General features: G+C 48.5%; 2 protein-coding genes across 4 annotated transcripts in view; one reads left to right on the plus strand and one right to left on the minus strand.

Moving 5' to 3' along the window:
* Positions 304 to 24846, minus strand: part of LOC110407476 (protoheme IX farnesyltransferase, mitochondrial) — a 98796-nt gene continuing 74253 nt past the window's right edge. For 2 of the 3 annotated variants that reach the window (XM_021415230.1, XM_021415232.1), the window contains exons 6-7: positions 16864 to 17096; positions 304 to 2509 (exon numbers count right to left, since the gene is read on the minus strand). In XM_021415230.1, the coding sequence (XP_021270905.1) occupies positions 2067 to 2509; positions 16864 to 17096 (676 nt within the window). In that variant the 3' untranslated portion in view covers positions 304 to 2066. The remainder of the gene's footprint in view (positions 2510 to 16863; positions 17097 to 24846) is intronic. The other variant, XM_021415231.1, reaches the window with a different exon arrangement.
* On the plus strand, positions 14890 to 16855 carry LOC110407479. The gene is made up of 2 exons (XM_021415234.1): positions 14890 to 15104; positions 15236 to 16855. The coding sequence occupies exon 2, from the start codon at positions 15325 to 15327 to the stop codon at positions 16243 to 16245; it is 921 nt and encodes a 306-aa protein (XP_021270909.1). The 5' UTR covers positions 14890 to 15104; positions 15236 to 15324; the 3' UTR covers positions 16246 to 16855.

Here is a 24846-nt window from a genome sequence, read left to right on the forward strand (position 1 = left end):
GCCTCCGGGAGCCAAACCCGTGGCTTTTGTGAGCCGCCTGCTATTTTCAGGTTCCTCTCCCAGCTGAAGGTTCACCAAATTCTTTGGCTTTGCACAAACCCTTTCCACTCACACCCAACCTGCTTTCAGCGTGCTTTCTGCACAACAGACCACCATTTTGCAAGCTGTCCTCGCCCTTGAGGATCAAGAAGAATATTGTTGCAGGGAGCAATGCCACAATATTATCAAATACCTCTGCAGTGAACAGCACCAGAGCTTCAATTACACACAAACTGTTTAAAACAAACAACTTCCAAGCGCTCCTCTCTTTCTGTACAGTATGCACTTTATTGCAGAGAAGACTTGATGCATTTCTAAAACGAATTAAGTAGCTGCACAGTTGTACAGTATCCAGACATTCCCACAGTGTGTTCCCCCCAGTAACTCAGAACAACGGAGACGCACGGAGACAGGGAACTCAATCCCACTGCCTGTAGAACAGGCGGCAGCTTTGCCAGCAGCACAGGGGTTGATGGCATCACTCCTGATTTAAACCAGTATAACCGAGACCAGAGGTGGGCGCGTGGCATCCAAGTCACCAGGAAGCATTTACAGCAGCGTGATGTGCTCGTGGTGGCAGAGCTGTGACGTTTTTTGGAAGGCTTCATCTGGGATCCGATTAGGGAAACCGTCTCCCATTTCAGGTACCGCTGCAGCTTTGGGGTGATGCACAACATGCCCAAATGGGGAAGAATTCTTGGCAGGAGAACGCATCAAGCCCCGACAGGCGGTAACCACCACGCCACTGCGGCACATCGCTGTCCCTGCTGGGTCCTGGTGTGCCTGGCAGCACCCGCCGGTCACAGCCCACCCCGGGCACGCTGAGGGCTGAGGGCTGGCACAGCCCCGGACGAGCAGCACAACCACATCAAGACGTGGCCAGAAATGCGTTTCATCTGTCAGCTAACGAAGAAGATGCGTTTCCCTAATAAGAACACCCCCAAGGGTTTCTTTGGAGAGACACTGGCTGCACCAGCAATGGGAACATTACAATACGAGCTACAAATGTAAAGTTTTTTCTAAAATGTTTCCTTCCCGATGACAAACCCCCAAGTGAGACCTTCTCTGTGAACCACCGCGGTGCGATCCCAAACACGGTTCCAATGGTTGATGCAAGCCCAGAGCTCACCTGGGGGCACGGCCTGAATGGGCAGCACAAGGCACATCAGCACAGAAAAGCCTTATAAAGACCAGACTCTGGGGCCTGGCCTTCACCGTTTCCAATCCTTTTTCAAAGCAATAATCGTTTTGTTTTTTTTTGTCAGCTGAAGCTCTGCCACGCAGGGCTCAAACCTTAGTGATGTAAAACCACCCAGGAGCTGGCAATGAGCTGTGATGGATGAACAGTGAAATGGCTACGGGAGCGTTCCAGTGTGTGCTACAGAACAGTGCTCATCGGGAGGCTGCGTAAATGCTGATGTGTAGCGTGCTGAAAGGCAGCTTTCCTAACTCCTTTAGCATTGTGAAAGCCTCGTGAAAACTATATGAATGCTACAAATCTACTGGGGTGAACGAGAACCTTGGGAAAAGCAACTGATAGGGAAAAGCCTCAGAAGATGAAGGTTTCTGTGCAACAACAGAGCAGGGACAACAAGGAACGAGACAAAAGCAGCTCACCCAACCCACCGTGAGCCTTAAAGCTTAAACTGGGAAGGGTGCTTGGGGCAGGGGTGGCAACTCATTCATTTGTCGCTTCCTGACTTCTTTGCCAAGGCTGCCAGTGCTGGCGGTCAGTGTGTGCGCTTGTGACGAGGACCCAGGACCACAAGGATCTTGGAAGGCCGCCTGAAAGCGATGTGCTTCTGGCACAGGCTGCATTTGAATCTGTGATGAGTGAACGGCTCTGCAGCAAATGAAAGCTTGAAGCTCTCGTGTCTATTCCCTTTAAGAAGAAAGTAGAAAATCATCACGTGAAGTGGTCACTAGGCACAAAATGATTCTTCTTCTAACAGATCCCACAGGATTCCCCCTCGTAATTACTAAAATATACTACCTGATGTGTCACGAGGATGACAAGTAATTGACATTTAAGGCAATCTAATTTCCATCGCCCTCTCATGACTTCCACCGAGCACATCACCTTTCTCTTCCTTCTCCAGGAGAGACTTCTTGCAGGAGAACATGACCAGCAGCAGCAGGGGCAAATGCCAGAGGCTGCAGAAGAAGAGCTTCCTGGAGCTGCTGCGGTCTGCATCCCTGTAGAACCGAAAGCCGAGGTAGGAGATGTAGAGGTTAAGGGGGAGTGAAATGATGGGGAAAGTCCACGTGGTGATGTCGAGGATGGGAGCCGCCGTGCAGAGTCCGATTAAGGCCACGCAGTGACGCAGAGCCACCCGCCTGCACAGCGCCGGGTGGGTCACCGACATCATGCAGTATCCTCCCCGCGAGTAATCTTCCCGCAGCCCCCAGCTCAGCGCGTTGAAATGAGGGAACTGCCAGGAATAGAGGATTCCTCCCAGCAGCAAAGCACCTGCAGTGGGAAAGAGAGAAGGAAAAGAGGCGTTAGAGGGCCCAGCCGGCCACTGTGAGCGGTGCACCAAGACCTCAGCAGCACGGGGCTGATTTGCCAACAAAGCAGTGCTACAAACCCGCTGCACTGCTCTGTGCAGAAGACAAGGCTTGCTCTGCAAAACAAGGCATGCTCTGCTTTTAGCAGCTCTTACATGGGGCTGCAGACGGTGGATCTTCTGCTTTTTAAATATTTAATTTGCTTCGTCCTAATGAACTACTGCTAATTGTCTCTACCCGAGAAGGTCAGTGAAGCAAAGTGGGGCAAGAGACTTTGCTGGCAGCCCCTTGCTTCCACTGCCGTGCTCCCAAGTTGTGAATTCACAGAAAGCCAACGGGCAGACCACTGCGTCCTGTCTGTGACAGGGACCAGAAATGGGGCTCTGTTCAAGGAAGGCAGAAGAGGAGAAAGTGATGTCCTGCAGGGAGCTGGGGAACCACCAGCATCCTGGTCGCCCATCTGTCCACTGCACGAGGGGAGGAGATTGATTGCTCATGGACCTCAGGGCCAGCAGAACTGGCACAAGTGGCTAACGACGTGACAGCAGATGGAGAAGTTTCCTCCCAACCAATTGCAGCGTCTTCTAAGCAATTTGATCGATTAGCTTTTGTGTTTAAAAAGGAGCAATGAGTATGTGACATTTTCCACATTGTCCCAGCTCTCCTCGGGACACAGGGCTCAATAAGCACAGGGCTTATGGAGGCAGAAGCAGTTTATGCCGACTTCAGTGATCTTCAGGTAGGCCCTCAGACTAAACTCTGCTCACCAATTTTGTCTGAAGATGCAAAAATCCCCCACAACCAACGCACATTAGGAGCATTCCTGGATTTTCTTTTTGTTTCCCCGGTTCCCAAACACTCCATTCCAGCATTAACACTTCCATCGCATCTTAATGCCTCCATGAGTTCACTCTCTATGGAAATGACCTCTCAGTTAGAGCCAAGAATCTACCATTTTCTTAATAATTTGACAAAAATAGCAACATTTATTTCCTCCCAGGTTAATGCCCTTCACCTCCTCCCAAAACGCTCCCTTTTTCCCCAGCATCCGCTCGGGCTGTAACAAGACCAAGCCACCACCTCCTCTGAACTGCTCTGTGGTTCGTGTCTGCTGTCCTGCTGTTCTGGCTTCCTTGGGGCTGGGCACGTCTAGTTCTTGTCTTAAAGCACACCATGCAGTGCTGTTGCTATGCAAATAAGAATTATAAGCTAAGTTTGCAAGAAAGCCTTTTTTGGCGGCCCTATCTTATCAACAAGTAAAGGAATGGACTGTTAGACCTTCCGTAAGCTTCCAGTTGCCAAGAAGAAACAATAGTGGTATAGAAGAGCTGCCTTGTGAGCACATGCCTCTGAGACCTGGTCATATTAAGCATTAAGTGACACTAATGGAGTGGGCAGGCAGCTTTCAGAACAGCACTGCCTGATATGAATTACAGGTGCTTTAGCAGGAGGGTTGTGCCAAATGATCTCCAGAGACCCAATCCAACCCCAACAATTCTGTGGTTCTGTGATTTCATATAGTCGTTAAGGTTGGAAAAGATCTCTAAGATCATCCAGTCCAACCATCCACCTACCAGAATTATTGCCCACTGACCACGACCCTAAGTACCACATCCCCACGGTTCTTGAGCACCTGCAGGGATGGTGACAACACCACCTCCCTGGGCAGCCTGTGCCAGTGCAGCACCTCTCTTTCCAATAAGAAATTCTTCCTAACATCCAACGTGAACCTCCCCTGGTGCAACTTGAGGCCATTCCCCCTACAGTCCTAAACTTCCTGGACCACGGGCTCAAAGATTTGCAAATTCCGCCTAAAGCCTTACTTCCAGGGGGATGATGCTCAGCAACTTCTCTACATCAGAGCTTTGTATGACGGTTCAAAATGGCACGCCCAAAAATTACCTGAATTTTTCGTTTCAGAAAATTACGGCAACAAGAGTAATTCAGTCTGTAACAAAACAAGACTTGACACAGTTCCACTGAAACCTAATGGAGTAGGCTCCACTCTGATAAACGGAAATAAAACTTAACTAAGGAGCACTTTGGTTTCACTCTACACCAGGAGAAATCACGGGGAAAATATCCTTGTAATACATCATCATTCAGCTTTCTCCTGTTCCTGTGAAACACATCACCAGAATCAAAATGAACTCGACAAACCTAAGACAGGAATACCCGTCAAGTTTCACATCCGAGGCGCTTTAGAGACGGGAGCTTGTTGGTTCTCACAGCGCTGGGAACAGCAAATTGCAATTACCCACCAGCAGAGGAAACAAATGCAAGTGGCTGGAGCTGTGGCCAGGACTCACGGTGGGGCTGCCCCAGCTTCCCACGGCCGGGGCCCTGCCTGCTTTCCGCCTGGCACGAGCGGCTGCGGGCCGGGCTTCGCCTGTTCCGCCGCTCAGACATTGTCTGCAGCCAAGCTCCAAACACACCCTAAACCTCAAACACACACAAAAACCTTTAACAGTTCTCAAATTGTAACGCCATTAAAAAAAAAAAAAAAAATAGTCATCTGGAGAAACTTTTAAACACAAACAGACCGACTGAACTACTCGAGGCTGGGTTCCCATTTGCAAAGCTCTGGTTTTCACATGCAAGCCTTTGGAATGTAATTGCTTTGATTACATGACGACCATTGAGATAATTGATATTTTACAGAGAAGCCGAACAGTAAAACAATTTAATAGCCCATTATGAGGACTGTAACCGGCCTGATTTTTTGCGCGTTTCCCACATGCCCTGGACATGCTGCCATTTCCCTGCCTGGCTGGGATCGCCAGGTTGTCGGAGAGTTTCAAGTGTCACGTCAGGCCGATAACTTGCAAAGCGCAGCACATGGTGAGGGACGATTCAGCGCCAAACGAGCCCCAGGAAGGAGTCCTGTCAAGCCCAGAGCAGACACTATAATACTGGCTAATTACTAGATGCATGTTAACTATGTCATAATTAGGTCAGCGGTGTTTTTAAGCAATACCATAGAGAATCTCTGGAGAATCACCTGGTTCCAAGCGCTGCAGTCCGCTCTGTTTATTCTGCGTAGTTCCCAACAGCTTGCAAGTCAGTTTAATCAATGCAAATCTTTTTCTTCGCACGGTTTATAATGAAGTGAAGAACAGACGAGGTCGTTCCCAAGCGATACACAAGGAGCTGGGAAAACCTCAGCTCTGCATCTCTATCGAGAGTTTGCATCCCTGAGCTCCAGGGGCTCCGTCGTGGCACGCAGAGCACCTGTGCTCACTCACAGCAGTCAGTATGGAACACAAGGACGGTCTTTCAGCTCTTCCCTAAGTGTTTACACACTGCAAGGATGCAAGAGCCTGGCTCTTGGATGGCTTCTTGGCCACATTTTGAATAGCGGCAAGTTTAGCCCACCGAGCGCCGCTTCCAAACTCTTTGCTTCTCCGAGTGAGAGCCTGGGACTGCTGCAAGCAGGCACCGATAAATCCTGGTCACTTGGCAGAGGTGTCCCTGTTTGATCTCTGAAAACAAATCGAGGCTATTTAGGGAAACAGGACCCAGCTCTCCAGGATTCTTTCACTGCTGGGTGCAGAATTGGCATAAAGTGTTCTCATGTCGAGTTCCTACTGCTTAATTGCTTCGGACCAGCTTAAATCATCTCAAAAGTCAGTCCTGCAGAGAACCAGGCATGTCCCCGTGCCATATGCAGCGTCAAAGAATAGACTTTACTATTCGTCATGAATGTTAAGGTTAAGCTATTTTTTTCTTAAATTCTTTTAAAGGTATTTAAATAGTAATAATAGATTTTTTTTTTTTAATAAACAGGAACAAGCTGAGATTTTTGTTTTAATATCTAAGATAAAGCCAAAATGTCAGCTGGAGTTGAAGAAGGTGGAAAACGGTTATTTCTTTCTGTAAATATATTTTTATCTAGTAAAATACTGAAGCTCTATAAATTGCACTTTTTTCCTAAAACAAACGAAGACACTAAATTCCACAGACATTCAGAAACTGCTTGGCAAGACATTTTAAGGTTCAACAAATTTGAGTAAGCCTTGGAAATAACAGCAAGATGAGACCTCCAGCAGCAATGAGTGATGCTGGGCTTTTGGACCAAGGCAGCTGGCAGTCTAAATTGTAGAATTACACAAGCAAGAAGCAGCCCCATCTGAAGCTATGCTCTTCGTGGTGTCAAGGCCCTTCATTCCCTTAAACATCAATTCAGATCCCATGCTATATTCCTCTGGAAGCAGTTCATGATGACTTCATGGATGTCCCCAACTATTCATGTCTCGTAAAGGGTACAGAGTCCGGTCAAGTCTGCACATTGTCTACTCGACATACAGCAGACACTTTCGCCCATGGAGCTAGCAGTGCCAAGAGGAATCTTTCTGGTAGAATCACTCTCAACAAACTGTTTCATTCACATAATGCAACCTGTGGACTGCAAACCTATTTCCTCATCCACTCCGGGGCAGAAGTAACATCTGGTTCCTGCATGAACATCCCATGCTGAGGATGCCGCTCTCCCAAGGGGAACACAGCTCCCTCGTGCTGCCGATGCCTTCCATCCTCGCAGCACTTCACGCATTGTGCAGCCAATGCATGGAGCAGCGGTGATGATTTCAGCCACAGCTGAATTAGTTCCATTTTCTACTTTAAACAAGGCACGACCCAACTGGAATTCTCCAAAACTTTTGGAAGGCGAGTTGTTGCAGGGCAGAAGAGGACCAGAGCTGGACAGGGTGAGAGGCTGCAGCCCAGTGCCCAGCCCTTTGGGCACGTGGCCATGTGCCCACCTGCACGAGTGGGACAAACCCAGCCAAGGTTATCTGCAAGGCTGCTGCTGTGCTGCCATCACGTTCCTGAAACCACCAGGGACCAATTGCTGATTGTCTTCTTATCCTTCTTGCTGCTCCTTGGAGCACGCACGGTGCGTTCCGTTACGATCTGCAAAGCTCTGCTATCGCTTGCAAGCTCTAGGCAGGACAAGCAGCCAGATACTTCATCAATAAAACAAAACAAAGCAAAACAAAGCAAAAATAAAGAATGGGAGAGCTGACGCGGTGCATCCATTCAGGAATGGTCTCGCCCTTCTGTCTTTTCCTCGGTGCAGTGCATGTAGGACTGGGAAGTGGCCAACCCGGCATTAAAATAAACACGGAATAGTTAAAATATCAGCTCCAAAACAGATGTTGAAATCTTACTGCATTTCCCAAAGCTGGTGTTTACTGCCTTGGCAACCTAAGAATGCTGTTTTGCTTAAAGCACAATTTCAGTAATTCTTCTGCCTTGAATAATGTGAAGGAATTTTAAAATTATTTCCAGACCTCGGTAGCTGCCTTATTAGAGGGAAGCACCGGCCTTTTGTCTCTGGGAAACTGCTCGGGTTTGGCTCCTGTCAGCAGGGGAAGGCTCTGGGAGCCGGAGCTTCGCCTCTAAACGGACCATAGGAAACAGGCACACGCCATCGAGAGCACCCAACTGGCGCTCCTCGGCTATAAGACGTCGAACAAATTGCTGCTCTTTAATCCAGACAAGGTAGATTAGAGCTCCGAGGCTTGAAGCGGCCCAGCTGTATCCACCTGCTCGTGGTAAGCACGCTGTCTCCGCCTGCATTTTTCACCTTTTCCGCAGGAAATTTAACGTAACCAGTGCGAAACGTTTCTCTGTGCTCCTGCCTGACTTTTACAGGATGTTACGCTGGCAAAAAGCATTACTTGACACGTCCCCAAAGCTCTTATTTTCTGTCTTTTGTGCATGTTCACAACAGGTCTAGCACAGCAGGCCTCCCCGGAGATCTCTAACTACGCAGCAATTACGGGTGTAAAGAAAGGCTTTGAAGTCTCAACACGACCTCGCCGCGCATCGCAGATGCCGTGGCACGTTAAAGACCCAAAGGGCTCTTTGGGGGACTCGGTGCCAATGCTCAGCATGGTTTGCAGCGCACAGCGGTGCTGCCCCGCTGCACGAAGGCAGCCTCACAGCACAGGGGCTGCAATCTCTGCCTGTGCAGCAGGGTTGGAACACGCGGTAATTAGGTTCTTTCCTCCAACTTGTTTCAGTTGACGGGAAATAACCATTAGGGTAAACCAATTGGCCTCAGATTACACGTGTTCAAGGCGCTGCCCCGATAAAATCTCCCCGAGGAAACAACGCTGCCTGCTATTTAATTCTTACCGTTGTCTTTGAGAGCAGCACTGAGCTTAGCAATAGGAAATTTACATCTTAATTTGTGATTATGAAGCATTCTCAAACACAAAAGCATTCGGGAATTATCTGTTCGCCAACCTTAACAAAACCAATCGAACTTGCCCCGCATTTTACCACTGCGGTATTTCCTATTAGCAGCAGAGCAGGACAACAACCGGCACTTCTGCTTCCCCGGGAAAACAAAGCAGATGCTACTGCTTGTGCAGGGTGACACGTGAGTGGCTCGGCAGCCTTGAGGAGAAAAAAGGATCAAAGTATTCCTAGGAAAGCCTCGCCCAAGGTCCCCGTGCTGCTGACAATGGCACTCAGGGCGGCTGTGGGCGCTGCGTTCCTGCCCAGCATTGTGTGCCGCCAAGGCTGCACACGGGGAACGCACTGCGACGCTGAAAGGCTCATGGTCATGGGTTTGTACAGCTGCTCCTTTGGAAGGATGGCACAAAGGACATGTGGAACGGGACCGCATCAGAGCTGTGATGGACTTCTCTGCTGGAGAACATAAAGGGGAGGGATGCTGGGTGTGCACGCTGTTGGCGGAACAAAAGGAGCATCTCGGTGCCCATTACAAAGAGGGAATGAGGTTGGCAGCGGGTTCCTCACCTCCTGGAACGCTCCTGGCTTTAGTGGGAGGAAACCAGGTGACCTCGGGTGTGCTGCCTCAGGGAGAAAGAGGCACTGCACATAGAGACAGGTATTGCACGCAGATTGACACAGGCACGCACGCCTTTTGTGCAACACAACACAGAGCAACAGGTTACGACTGCTGACAGCATTTGGGGAAACGCCTGCCATTATACAGACACGGTTGCAAAAAGCAACGGCGCCGTGCACAACTCGTCTCTGCTACCCCAGCAACACGCATCAGAAAACACGCGGGCCTGCGGGGTGAGATGAAATTACCGGAGCGTTCCTTTCTGCGGATACGTTCAAGAAGTATTCACCAAGGGACTGTGTTCAGCAGAGGATGGAAAACTTCATGAAAGCACAGGGGCTCCTGTGTGTCACCAGGGCCCCAGTGTGGGTACACGTGCAGGTACCACGTGTCCCCAGGCTGGCCGTGCAGCCCAGTCACCCCAGCTGCCCCAAGCGCAGCGCACTGGGCCGGGATGCAGCACTGGGACGCAGCACTGCCACGCTGCCTCTGAACTCCTGGGGCTGCTCCCCCGGGTGTCCCACTGCTGGAGCTGCCACTTCTTTTGTTTCTTTTGAAGATGGAAAAAGAAAAAAAAAAAAAAAAAGCTCCCAAGCTTTTGTACTAAATTCAGACCAGCTGCTAACCGGTATTGTCCCTCCACCCCACTTTTTACAGTTTTTAGCCACACAAAGCACACTCCCGGGCCCCAGCTTCCAAATCTCAGATGTCGATGACATGAGTATCTCTGCTTCCTCCGGAGCGGACTGCAAATCCTGTCGTCTTTCATCTGAGAAGCGAAACCCCGGCGAGCTGGTGCTGCGGGGGGAGCTGAGGGCTGGAGCTGGGGGCTGCGAACACTCACAGCCCGGCGAGAAGGGACGGGACGGCGAGCAATCCCAGCTCATTTTGCACGCAATTAAGCTGTTGCTTTCCTTTCTTCCTGGCGGACAAGTGCTACATCAGGGAAGGTATGGGAGACCCCGGGCACTGACAGGTTGGCCCAAGGCCTCCCCCCTCCTCTCCTATTTTCCTTTTTTTTTTTTGTGCCTGAAACTATCCATCTGCCGAATGTCACTAGCTGATAAGAACTGCCCGTTTTAAATCCCCATTTGTAAATAGATGTTGGCTGACATAATTAATGTCTACCATACAACATAATTTGAATTACAAAGTAAAGGCAATTTAAAAATCAGCCTCCACATGATTACAATTGATACGCAGTCTATAAATTCCATAGCCCCGGGAATTATTTAAATTTCTCAAAATGAATGAAAATCAGTACAAGATGTCTTTCAGGAAAACGAGACCAGAAGTGAAGCATCGGAGATAAACTAAATGGTCTCTTGAGATAAACACTCTTTGGTGCAGTAATACCTATGGCTCCAGGCCACCGCGGGTCTGTAATGTCTGCTGTACTGTCAAGGCTGCTATCTGCTACGCCACCGCCACCTACTCAGAATAAATCCCCTTAACTGATAAGCACATTATGTGGAGGACCCCTGCTTGTCACTTCCATCTATCTGGGTGGCTTACATGACCGCTGTGGCACGGTGCTCTGCCCCGAGGCGACACGCTGCGGGCTGGGATCAACCATCAGGGCATGGGCACGGCATGGTGAGCGGCAGCACAAAATGTACACGGCAAGGTACGGGCTGTGGCACTTGGGAGATGTTTCCTGCAGATTTGTTCATTTGCTAGCTGAAAATAACAAGTTCAGATGAGCAACAAACACTGCTAAGAAGCGAGCAGCGGCACTAGGCTGGGGAGCAAGAACAGCAACATGAGAGTAGCTTACAGCATGCAGACGTAATGCCCGCTTGCATGCCAAAATAAATAGCTCTGCTGCTTCCTAAAGACATCTGCACTACTGAACACACCCAGGCTCAATAGCAGCATGGCACAGAGAGCAGCGCTGGGGAGCACAGACCTCGTGCACAGCAGCATTGCTGAGCTGTGCCTCTTTCTCCTCTCTTTACACCACCACTTCAGGCTTGAAGTGAATGGCATTATTTTCCTGCAAGGCGTTCCTTTGTAAAATGGGGAGGGATAATTTGAGAGTGTCTCAATTTACCAGAAAAAGAAATATCTTCGTAAATAAATCGTGCCACCGAGGAGCAATGAAGTCTGCTTTCAAGGAAGCAAACGTGTTGCTGCAGATCGCAGGCGGGCAGTTAAGTTCTGCATAAACACACCAGATATGTGGTAGTGATATCTGTGTGATAAATTACATTTATCACGCACCTTTGACCATCTCACCTGCACTCAGCGAGGAGATGTTAACATTCCCGATCTTTCATCGGTTTCAAACAGCTGCCATGAAAAAAAAAAAAAAGAAACAACAAGAAAAAAAACCCCACTCCAAACCCACAACAAAGAATTCCCAGAGATAACCTTATCTTTCTCTTTTGAAGTGTGAGGTTTTCCCTAAATTGCATCGGCACGAAATCCAGGGTTGGGGGCAGGATGCTCAAGCAGACTTAAGAGCATATAATTAAAGACCTATCAGGGGCAGAAATGGAAGCAAGCATCACTGGGAACCACCATAAGATGTGCAAATCTGTAGCGTAAAGAGATATAAGCACATATTTGTATCACTGGAAATAGAAGGTCTCAGGTTTTTATCTGCAGATACGCAATTTTTTTGCTAATCTGTCAAGGAACGGCCCTTCAGGATAAGAGAGTTGTAAATGAAATGAAGACAAATGAAAAGAGGGGGCTGCTTGGATGGGAGATGCTTCCTTGTTACGTCCCAATATAGAAAGTGGGCATCTCCTTCAGCTCCACCAGCGGACCAAGGGCACCTCACGGCTGGCAGCACGCCCACGGCCTGAAGGGCAACGCACGCAGTAAGGGAAGCTCGGCGCTTCCATGCTGTTCTCCCCACGACCAGCAGCGTGTACAACAATGTGGCTGCTGTGAGATTACAAGGAGAGAAAATCCATAATAAAACGTCAACTGGAAAGGGCCCAGTTACACGGTGAGAACCTTCCTTCTCCTCGGTTTTCTGACTCCCTCCTTTCACATTCCTCTTTGTTAGTTGAGTGGAATAATCTTTTTTTCTTCTTTTTTTTTTTCTTTTTATACAAGGTGCAAATGCATTTTCACACCTCTAACTAAAACAAGGTTAAGTCTCCAAGCTAATTACCCATTATTAATGAGCTCAGCAACGGTGTGTTGGCCTGCACGTCACACATGTGTGCACGAAGATGCACATTTGTGCTCCAGGTGGGATGGATCCTTCCAAGTGCCAAACTCTTTTTTAGTAGCAGAATGCTTAACACTGGAAATTGCTTACAGTGCAGTTTTTTTCCCCCCTTAATTCTATTTACTTTTCAAATATTGAAATGCACTAAAATATGACATTCGAGTCACCATTTTCAAGACTCTTCCCAAATCTGCTTTGTTACAAAGATCTGTACCAATTCAATAGTTTTTCTGTCATTATTAAACAAGCTGCCCTACCCTGCTGGCACTCACTGGGAGATGGCTGCAGAACGTTCCAGCTGCCCAGAACAGCCACGACAACAGCAGTCATGCACCAGCACAGGTCACTGTGGTCTGGCAAAGTCTGCTTTGGTGTGCCTGAAGAAGCTGTTGTTTTCCACCGACTGCATCATTGCCAGAGATTATCCTGATCTGCAACTGTGCCCACACACCTAAAACTAATTGCAGATTAGATAGGAAGAGATAGAAGATAGAAAGACATGGACTCCCTGCGGCCTGCGGTACAGGGACACTGTAGCTTGTCAAGAAATAGGTCTGGAAGAGCAAGTTATAACTTGATGATAGAAGATCATTAAAGATAATGAAAACCAGTGCCCGTCTCCTTCAATGTGGTGGGCTCCGGAAGCAGTTTAGCTGCTGTTTCTAAAGGGATATGGCAATTTGAACTCCGACAGCCTCTCCAGCATGGAGAGCTGGAGCCCTTCCCCAGGGCAGCTCCCAGCAGTGCAGCTGAAGCATCCTACAGCATCAGCTCCGCAGCAGCAGGCCAGCACTCCAGACCGAGGCTCCAAGCCACAGCAGCCACAATGACCCAGTTCTTCAACATAAACATCTACTTTATGTTTCTCAATCATTCTCTTCTCTTTAGAAATATAGAGCTTCTAATGACATTTGTTACGCACTCCTTAACATGACACTACACAGGCACATCCATATCACTTATAAGGCTAAATATATATGTCTAAATATATACCATGTCCCTCACTACAACATCTGAATGTTTTTTGCACACCTCCAGGGGTGGTGGACTCACCAACCATCAGGAACCATTTAGGCGTTGCACTGAGGGACATGGGTTAGTGGGGAACATTGGTGATAGGTGGATGGTTGGGCTGGATGGCCTTGGAGGTCTTTTCCAACCTTGGTGATTCTATGATTCTATAAAAAAGACTACTTCCAGAGCCATAAATGTTTGTATAGAAGCAGTACGCACAACTGAAAAAACAAAAACCCTTCATCCCAGCTCTGGATTCGATCAGTATCAGAAGACTTGTAGCCAAAGCCTGTTCAGTCTGACATTTATAGCAAGTGTGCAGCAGAAATGAAGGACGGTGTGCTATGGATTTTGCACAGATTCTGATAATTTCTGGGTAAAAGCCTTGTTGTTGGAAGAATTATTCAATCCTTAAATATGCCACAGTGTGGGATGAATGTGTGCTAAAAAAAATTCTTAACAGACCTGCTAATTCAACTTCATGAGTTTCTTCAGAATGTAACTATGCGGAGCCACTTTGATTCTTAAGTTCGTAGCTGGCAGGACAAACAAGCCCTAATTGTGTCAGAGCTGCTGCTGAAGAGATCAGTGTTTTACGAGAGATGTAAAAATGGTTCACAGTTACTAAAATAGAAATTTCTGTTTGCTTTTCAAGGAGTGGGGGGAAAGGAACATTTATAACTTAAGAGTCTAAAAGTGACCAATTAAAAAAAAACACCAATAAATTAATCTTCCTAGGATATTTTCTGCCTTGTGGAAAGACAGTAGTAAACACATCCTGGGATGTGTTTGGGTAAATGCATGGGACTTTTCCTGCTGAAAGCTTGTGACTCAAAAGTCACATCTAACTGGGTATGGGTTTAATACTAAAATTATAACACAGAATGCCAGCACTGTAGGGGCTGGAAGGTCCTCGGATCCCCCAGTCCAGCCCCTCTAAAGCAGGTTCCCTACTGCAGGTTGCACAGGAAAGAGTAAGCAAACAGCATGCACTGCCATGAGCACTTGGTACAGAAAGGACTCCGGACGAAGACATTGCCACCAATTGGTATTGCATGCAAACCAGAACAGGACAAAAAGCGTCTCTCTAAAACAGTACGCAGAAGAAGGATTCATGTGGAGATAGGAAATGTGTGTGACTTCTATTTTCCCAGATCTGTCACCTTCACAAAGGACAGTCACTGAATGATGGGGCGTGATGGTGATGCAGGCCCAGCCCGATGCCCAGCTGCACGCAGCCCTGCACTGTGAGATCCCCGACCAAGGGGCTGTGACAGCAGCAGGAGAAGGCTGTGACCTCACTGGCCCTGCCTGCAGAACTTGGGGCGCAGCAGAGCCCAGCGTCACTCGTGCCTGGACTCTGGTTGAGCGCAGTCGCGAAACTTGGAGCCGCGAACGAGGCTTTGTTTGTGCCGTGCTGTGGGGCTGCTGGCAGCAGTTCCTGGTGCCCAGCCCTCAGCATCGCCAGCGTTTCCCCGGCCCTGTCTTGTTCAGGCAGCCGGGGCCCCGTGGGGTGCGCTCGCAGCAGCGGAGGTGAGCGGTGCAGGGACACGGCCCCGGGGCGGGCGGTGGGGAGCAGGGCCGGGGTTTGTGCTGAGGGACCGGGGCATCGCTGCTGCTGCCCCGGGGTAAGCTCGTGACCGAGGCCTCTCTCTCTTTTGCAGTTTGTGACAGCTCCTGCCCGCTGCAGCGCCAGTGAGGGGAGCAGCTTTCACTTCTCAGCTCTCCCCAGCCCACCGCACAGCCCAGGGCCATGGAGCTGCCCTCGGACTGGGCCTGCCCCGTCTGTGGGCAGAGCCGGCACGATGCAGCGTATGTGACACCGTGCCTGCACCAGCTCTGCTTGGGCTGTGCGCTGCGGTGGGCGAAGCAGCAGCCCACCTGTGCTGTGTGTAAGAAAAACATTGAGACCATCCGGTACTCGGTGTGGGCAGAGGACGATTACCTCGAGTGCCCCATCCCACAGCCCGCAGAGCACTCTGAGGACGACCAGGAGGATGAGGAGGGCTCTGCACAGCCGCAGCTCGTGGCTCCTGAGCAGGGCTTCCGACCTGAGGTCTGGGCAGATTTCTTCCGTGGAAATCCAGGAGACCTCGAACCACTGCTCCAGTGGCTCCAGCAGGAGCTGGAGAGGATCACTGGTGACGAGTGGTGGGAGGTGCTTTCAGCACGGAGCGCTGTTATGCACCTCCTGTGCACATATGGGCTCGACGAGGATGCCCTATTCCTGTCGCTGGAGGCACATCTGGCAGACGACACGGAGGAGTTTGTGACAGGGCTCATCACCACCGTTACAGCCCTGTACGGCCCAGAGCTCCGGCGGCAGCAGGACAGCCAGGCTGCTCGTGAAGCAGGAGGGCAGGACAGCCCCGCGGCCACCCCCAGCCCTGCCACCTCCCAGCAGGAGCCTCCTGCCTCTGGCCTGGGCCGCTCCGCCAGCCCTGCAGGCCCCAGCGCTGAGCAGCTCCCCGGCGTCCCTCATGGGGGGCCCGAGCCTCAGTCCCCTGTCCCCGTGTCCCCGGAGGAGCCGCAGGAGGAGCCGGGGCAGGCGGAGGCAGCGGGCCCCTCCACCCAGGGCACGGATCGCTCGCCTGGGGGGACCCGGCGCCCCCCGAAGAGGAGGGCCAGCAGCTGCCACCCGGACTTGCCCCCGTCCCCCAAGAGGCGGCGCTAGGCCGGCACCCACTGCGGTGCTGAGCACGGCTCTGGGGCTGGGAGGCCAACTGCGATCTTGGTCCACTTTTAGAGACAATGAAACATAAAATAAAGGAAAAGACTTTGTGTTATTGATGACATTGTTGCAGTTGCTGTCCCTATGCATGCAGGTTTCTCCCTCTCCTGGCCCTGGGGGGCCACAGAATCATAAATTTATTTCCACAATCAGAAACCAAGAGAGCATAATCCAGTTAGGGCATCACACTGAGATGGATGAATGGAATCAGTATTTGCTTCGACATGAACCACGCTTCCCTCTCGATTTGCTTTTTAATATGTTCCAAACACATACTGTATAGGACATATTCTTCTACGATCTCATATTTGTCCTAAAAATGCAGTGATTGATACCATCATGCCTACTTCTTCAGTCCTCATGGTACTGTGATATAACAGTGTTTTCTAATGTTTGCACCATAACAGCTGTACTTTTGAACCAGTATCAGGCCAACAAGCAGAAAGAGCGGAGCTTAAGAAAAAACATTATGCACTGCCTTTTGTGAAGGTATTTTTAAGTATCCCAAAGGCAAAACTGACAACCCCCTCCCCCAGACGTCAACATGGACTTTCCACTTACCAGCATCAAGACTTCCAGTCGCTGCGGTCCAGCCCATGACAGGGGGAATGGCTCCGACGACGGCTCCCACCCACGTGTTGGCGATGCTCATCCTCTTCATGGGCGTGTAACAGCAGGTGTACAGGAAGATGTTGAATGCTCCGAGGGCGCCGGTGAGGGGGTTGACCCCCATGGTCAGCAAGGCAATGCCTGGCACGCCGCAAGATGCCGCGAAGCATACGGCAAGCAGGGGGCTGCGGGAGGAGAGCAGGGGCTGCGTTAGAGAATGAGGACTGCCTCTCTCCCTTTGAACTTCTTCCTACTCCTCCAGAAAGCTAACGCTGGATTTTTGTTATTTTTTATGGATTTTTGTTACTCAAGATTTTCACATCTGGCCCTATCGTAAGACAAACCTTTCTGAAAAGTTCAATCTTTGTAGAGTCATGGAATCACAGAATGGTTGGGTTGGAGGGGACCCTAAAGCCAACCCAGCTCCAACCGCCTGCCCTGGGCTGGTTGTCCCCCACTGGATCAGGCGGCCACAGATTTGCAATGATAGATTATTCTTATGCTCCTCACTGCTGTGTTTGCCAAATAAGTTTAAGCTATGGAGGTCAGTGCAATCGGTGCTTCCAGCAGATCATTTTCTTTTATTGTAATCTTAGTAAATTTTGACCTCTGGAAATGGCACTTCGTGTTCAGAGTGAATGAATATGGTCGTAGCCTGCCAGAATTGTAACTGATTGCAATTTTCCAAGGGGCTCTTTGGCTGAAATACAACAGAGTTAGACACAAAATGAGGAAGCATTTAAGAGGAAAAGAGCACATTCAATCATTTTGAAATTATGCTAACAGAAACAAAGTAATTTTTGGCTTTACTGAAAATGACTGCGTTCTCTATGTTGCCATTCAGCTTACACACTGTGCTGGGCAGGGGTAGCACACCAAAGCCATCCTGGTAACAAAACCAAAATTAAATCTTATCTTCTAAGTGTGGAATTAACCAAAGATATTTTAGGTTTGCCTGAAAGAACCAAATAAACAAAGATGCTAATTATTTCTGTTGATTTTTACCATGCAAGAGCTCTGAGAGCTCAGGGAAAGCTGGAAACTGCTGTTAAAATCTGTAAGAAAGTGGTTGAAGCTGTGTAAACTTCTGCTAATAAGTTCCACAACAAACATCCAAACACAACGAACAAGGATTTTTTGTTTGGCTACCAAAACCACATTTGCAGGCAGCAAGCACCATGATGCAACACGGAGGAAGCTTTATTTCTGTTGCTTTGCATCAGATCAACATGTTTGCTGCTGGTGGAGATCTCTTTGCATGCACTTGTTCAGGGGTATCTGGTAAACTGGGATGAGAACTAAATGCCACTGCGAGAAATAATCATCGAATCACAGAATGGCTGGAGTTGGAAGGGACCCTTAAAGGCCACTTGGTCCAACCCCTCTCCAAACCCACAGCTCCATCAGTGCTCAGAGCCCATCCCCTGACCTTGGCTGTGTGCAGGGACGGGGCAGCACCACCTCTCTGGGCAACCTGTGCCACTGCCTCACTGCCTTTAGAGTATATCCAACCTAAATCTCCCTTCTTTCAGTTTGAAACCATTCCCTTTGTCCTATCACAACAGACTCTGCTTAAAAGTCTGTCCCCTTCTTTCTTACAGCCCCCCTTTAGATACTGAGAGGTATGGGAGACCTCTGGAAGGGAAAAAAATGCCATTAACTGAGCTGCAGTAAATACACGCTTTCAGTCATACATATAAGAGCAGAAAATAACTGTGCTTGCAGCAAATGTCTGCGTGTGAACTTTAGCTTTACACGTTTTGTCTAATTTAAAACTATGTAGCCTTTGTATTCTACCATCACTCTGCCCTCTGGCCAAACCTTTAACCCTAAAATACGTGTTGCAAGCACTGCTCCAACCTCATAAGGAAAATCTGCTGGTGGGTATGAATTTTATGGGAGTTTTATCAGCCAAAAAAACCTTACCTTTTTAAAACCTTCATCAAGCCAGAACCGTACGAAAATCCTAAATAACCACAAGAATTACAACGAGCAAATCTCACACCAGAAATCTGCCTCCAATTTAAATTAAACTGATTGAGACAACGCATCCCAACGCAGTAGGTCACAGAGCACACGTACACCCCGGTGCCGGCTGCGGCCAGGTTCGGTGTCAGGAACAGATGGAGCAGGGTGCTGCCTGGCTGCCCAACAACAAAGCACGGGCTGCAATTCCAGAACATACTGCAAGGGGAGTCCATTTGCCCTTCGGGTTTGCAGCTAGCAGCACTCTATGGAAAGGCAACGCAACACGAGCTGCATGGTGAAGTGCCTCAGCGCTGACTACAGACATTGCTCTATCTACATGTTGCCCCTCTACAGTGAAAGCCTGACTGGTTTTGGTTAAACAAATCCATCCTGACTGATTGCTGAATAAAATGGAGCCAGACGTACAGCTAAGCACCGGAGTGGCACAATGCATGCACCGGAGGTGACAAAAGACCAGCGGGACCCTCCGAACCGGGCACTCCTGTGGGGTGCATGTCCTCAATGGGGACTCGGTTTGACTCAACGCAATGAGCTCTTTTCTCACTAATCGAGAGTGAAGACTCATCTGTATTTCTCCAGATGAAAGGCCTGGCACACACCGAGAGCTGGTGATGAAGGGCTGACAACAGAATTTAATCACGGAATCACAGAATCACAGAATAGTTGGGTTGGAAGAGACCTTAAGGATCATCCAGTTCCACCTCCTACCACATCAGGCCCAGGGCCCATCCAGACAGGCCTTGGGCATCTCCAGGGATGGGGCACCCACAAGATTTGATAAGAAATTCAACATTTCCTTCATCTCTTGCTCAGGAGAGGGGAGCGGAGGCAGGGAGCACCAAGGCTCCCGCGCTCACCCCGAGCACTGCTTCCCTGCAGCACCAGCAGCTCCAGAGGATCCAGCTGATGGAGCAGGAAAATACCTTTAAAAGATGAGGCTTCAGAAGAATGGGAAGGTGACGTGACAAGACTCCAGAAAAGTTGTTCTCTTCCCTGTAAACAAACCTTATTTTTGTTTCTCATTTTGTAAATTTTTGCTTCTTTATAAAAGGAGGTTCCTGAAGGCACTTTGATCAATGTCTGTATATTCCTAATGATCTCAGGGGAGGGCATCAAGTCAATGACGGCTGTCCTTCACATGCAGTTTTTAGACACCTTGAAAGTTTCCTACTTTCTACTTCTCTCCACTGTTTCCTTAAAAACCAAGGAACTGTAAAATCCTTCTCAAAGAGTAATTGTCTGACTGACAAGGGCCTGCACCAGAAACTCCAACTGAGATCAGAAACTCCAACTGTGATCTGATGATTCAGCTTTGTTATTTCTGCCCCATAAAACTCTTTGGCATTACAAAGACAATGCACTCAGAAATTAGGGCCTTGCTTTCTTGGTGACACATGAGGCAGAATTCAGCTCGCTCTCCCATAAATATGTCGTATTGATGAAGTCTAGGAGATCTATAAGCAACACCTCACGGGGAAAGAGGCAATGTTTGAGGAAAAGGCAGAGAGTTTTCACTTACTGCTGCAGTTTTTACCACTTTCGTGTCCTGGAGGACTTTAAGAAGGAACGCCTGACCCTAGCTTTAAGTCACAGCCGTTTAAAGGGCACTCTGATTTCTAACAGTCGATGGCCTCCTAGGGACCATGATGTATCTCCCTGCTCACATAAGATCTGTCAGAACTCACGGATGAGGTGTGATGCTCGTTGGTTTGACACACAGTTCCTTGCGTGCACCCCACTGAGACAGCACAGGGGATGAGGATCCCAGTCTGCAACAGGAGAATGGCTGTGATGCTGAGCTGTCACCAGCTCTGTCACCATGTAAGGTCCACAAAGTCCTCGCAGGAACGCAGGTACCACATACTCCAGTACCAGGGAATTCTCACGTGGCATTGAGAATTGACTACGGGGTCTCTGCTGGTTTCCTTCATCTCTAAACCAACCCCTCCAGTAAGTGCAAGCTGATGACAGACGCTGGTACATAAGCCTCATTTCACTTGGGCGTTCACTTCTGCTGAGGGAATCACTCCCATGGGAAAAAAAGGCAATCTTCCATTGGAAAGTTGGCCAAGCAGCTAGCTGGGAAAGCAAACATATTGAGTAAGAAACTGGGTTTTATGATGGATTCTTGGGAGGAGTTGGTTTCAGTTATTTGACTGATTAAAATCAGACTCTGGAAAAATACTGCAAGTGCCAAATGAGTTCTCTTCACATTTCAACGCTAAAATACCCAAGTATGTCACCACATACGACACCTCCTCCAGGAAAACCAAAAACCGGTGGTTCTGCCTCATCCCTCCTCTCTCCTTCATTGAGAATGCAAATGCCCAATGATACTGCTCAAAGACATTGACATTCAGCTAAAACCTCCTGAGAGAACTTCAGCTTGAGCAGTGAACAGCCAAACCCCTCCGGATCCAAGGAAAATTTGCTGAGATTTCTCCCCTGTGCAGCTCACCCACAATGACCCCATCCCAGTAACGGTGTCCAGGAGAGGACCCCCACCCAACGTATTGCCGACAGTGATGTGGGCAGCACAGCAGCCTGCTGTGATTCATGAGCAATAGCAGCATCTTTGGATCTAGGTGACACTTACAGACGAGCTGGTTGCACGTATATAATGATCTCACACACGCGTGTGTGAAGCATGATTATTTAATAGGCTCCGGAGTCATGGGTAGCAGTACTTATTGACTCCCGGCGTTACTTGGAAAAAGTGAAGGGGGAAAACAAATTAAAGCATTTGCCCATCTATAAAATTAACGCATTATTTTACCTATTTCACAGCAGCATTAGAAGCTGAATGAGTACGAAGATCAATAGCTTCACTGCTGCACATGCTCTCCCACGCTGCCTTCGGCAAAATATTTTGCGAAGACGGCCATCAAAGTGCTGATAGAGCCACAAATTAAAGATGCATATTAAAAAGGAGATAACGAATTTAAAAACAAATGGTGTTAAAAAAAATACCTAGAAACTACACAACATTTCCACTCAAAACGTATCCGTCTTCAGAAATATGACAAATTCCTGTATCAGCATCTAACGCTTGGACGTAGCTCTGTGAATACATTGACACCCAGATACCAGCACAGCCACACAGCCTGTATGCATTCTGAAAAGGTGCATTCAAGCAATCAGCAGTTGCATGCAATTCGTGTTCAGATGTTGAGTAAATACGTAAGAAACTTCATTTGTGACCTTGTGTTAATGGGAAATTGGGCAGGCAAAACATATTTACATAAAAGCGTAAGCTTGAATCTGAGTGTCCATTTAAGACTGCCTGCATATTTTTCAGGTGAGGCAGAAGTGCTTATGTTCGAAAATTAGATTCAAAGCCTAATACAGAAGGTAATAAAACAAATTCTCTCTTCTCCCTGTCTGTCAAAAACCTTTTATGGAAACATCACCCACTTCCAAAATGGCAAACTGGAAAAACACCAACAAATCAAACAAAACAACAGTGCCCTTTTGTTTAGCTGCAGCACACACAGAACACCTCAGCGGACTGAAATGTTTAAATTCCCAGTTGAGTATTTTGTATTAGACCTTATTATTATTGACAACAGCCCCTGGAGCCACAAGGCCATTCTGCTGAATGCAGGCTGAAGACCCAAAACCAGCAGGAGGGCATGGTGAGAAATGAGATGCAGGGAGCAAATGCCCCCACCGACTGCGTCACCCTCCATGGGGACAGGCAAACGAGGCAGTAAAGGTGAGATTGATGCCTCAGATCCATCTCAATATTGTTACTCTGGACACAGATTTCAGCTGCAAATAGTGTCAAAATGATTTGCCACAATGAGGAGAGGAACAGCCAGAACCAGGCCACCCACAGCTGGGCTGAAAATAGCAGGGCTCTAAGGGAGTCCTTGGCAGAGCAATACAGCCCGGTCCGCATCTCGGCAACTCTGTTCTGCCATCCCAGTCTGAGGTACAAGGCCAGTGCATGAACGCTGCTCGAAAGCCATAATTACAATCAGATTTGAGGAGTAAGCATCATAAGCTACTTATTATTTCTGGAATCTGTAGGTACTAAATATGTCCCCAGACTCCTTGCCAGCCCGGCTGACAGAGGAAGCCCCTCTTCCCAACTTTTTCCAGGTCAGCAAGAAGCTGTTCAGGCTTCTGAAGCCAATTACAAGCTCAGACACAAGCATCAGGCTGAGGTTTTTGCATTTTCCAACAGAAACAAGAGGTTATACAAACTGAAGTCACGTCCCGTTGGCCGTTCCTACAGCCATGAAAGCCGACTCCACGGGAGGAGGATCTACAGAAATCCCCAGTCCCGGTGCACCTAACCCCATCCAGAAAACCTCCACCTCTGCAGTTCTGCTCATCTCTTGGCATCTTCTCAGCTCCGGTGGCCAGACAACACAAAGGGTTGCCAAAAGCCAGTCCTAAAAACCAGTGCCAAAAGCCAGTACCAGGGTGGGATCACCGCAACAGCCATAGGGAGCTGAGCCATGTCTGGGCCACCTCCCTCAGCCAGCAGATTCTTAGTTTCTATTTATTTTTTACAGGATCAGCACCCAGAACAGCTGAACCCTCCTTGAAAACTCTTCGAGACCCACCAAGAGGATTCAGGAAGGCCACCGAGCCCGGCAGCTACAAGCAATCCCACCTCACTCGGAGGAGAAGCGAGGAGCCGAGGACGTTACGCACTGCAACAACATATGACCGTATAGAAGCCTTCCTGCTCCTCCGACTTAGGTAATGGGGAGGGAAGTCCGTCTTTTTCCAGCACACATCTGGGCTGTGTTTGCACAGTTTCCAGCCCTGCTTCCCCAGATGCCTGGAGCCGGCGGCGGGGCAGTGTTCTGGCACTCAGCTGATGGTGAAAAACGAGCCAGAGAGCTGCAAAAGGCACATTGTGCCCCGGATAGAGACGGTAGCTTCCCTGAGATGACTGTGATTCGAGGCTGAAAAAACCACTCCGGCAGCTTCGAAGCTCAAAGTAAGGAACAGATCATTCAAACCCAATTAGTAATCATGGCAGACAACTGAATGATGGCAATCTACCAACAGTGAAATTGAATTTTAACTTTCCACACAAATCCTTTCAGGCTGCGTATTTATATATTTAGTAATAAAAACCATATTCACGACCATTGTCAGCTGTAAAAGTTATACAGTAATAACAACAAAGCTAATGGAAACTGAAAGTGGAGCAACACTGCCTGGATCAGTAGCTTCATCGTGAATGAAGGAGTGATGATTTTTCTAAAGTGATTTTAATTCCTCCGCAAAAGGTATTAAATTCCATGAGAGCCCTACGGATAGATGGGGGGACGCACCTGGTAGAAAAAAACATCCACACTCGGACCTGAGAGCCTAAATCAAAGCGGTTCCACGAGCATACAGCATGACCCCAATCAGCGCAGCCTTGAGACAGCACATCTTTATTTCATACGGCACTTAAAGCATGACTAACACAATATTTTTATATTCAGCGATAGCTTTCAATTACAGATTTGATTCGTTTCGAGGAATGGCATTTCTTTCCAGCTGAAAAATAGCTTTACACCGATCTGTTGCTAGACTCCTTTTTTCTTTCATGTAGATTTGATTCAGCGGCAGCTGCACTGAACACGAGCGACCTGCTCGCTGCCTTCCCATACCATCCTCCATGGGTTCGCTGTGGCGGAACATCATGAAAAGCCCCCAGACATCCAGAGAGCAGTTTCAGCTTGCAAAGTCCCAAAAGTACATTAAACTGAACAATATCTATCAAAGAGCTAAAATGGAATTTACTGAAGAGAAAGAGGTGGAGAAAGATGCTCATGTGGACCCTTTTGTTCTCTCTCAGTCATGGAAGAAAGTTCGTGACTCATGACAAGGGCTGGAGGATGATTTATTTTGGAATTAAATCATGAAACTTTTAATTGGGAATTCGATTTTTTTTCCCCCTCAGCTCCAAGGACCAGAATATGTGCTTGTCTATCA

This window comes from Numida meleagris, chromosome 17, assembly GCF_002078875.1.
Source record: "Numida meleagris isolate 19003 breed g44 Domestic line chromosome 17, NumMel1.0, whole genome shotgun sequence".
NCBI lineage: Eukaryota > Metazoa > Chordata > Aves > Galliformes > Numididae > Numida > Numida meleagris.

Coding starts and splice junctions, on each gene's coding strand:
- LOC110407479 (XM_021415234.1), top strand. CDS start 15,325: ATGGAGCTGCCCTCGGACTGGGCCTGCCCCGTCTGTGGGCAGAGCCGG.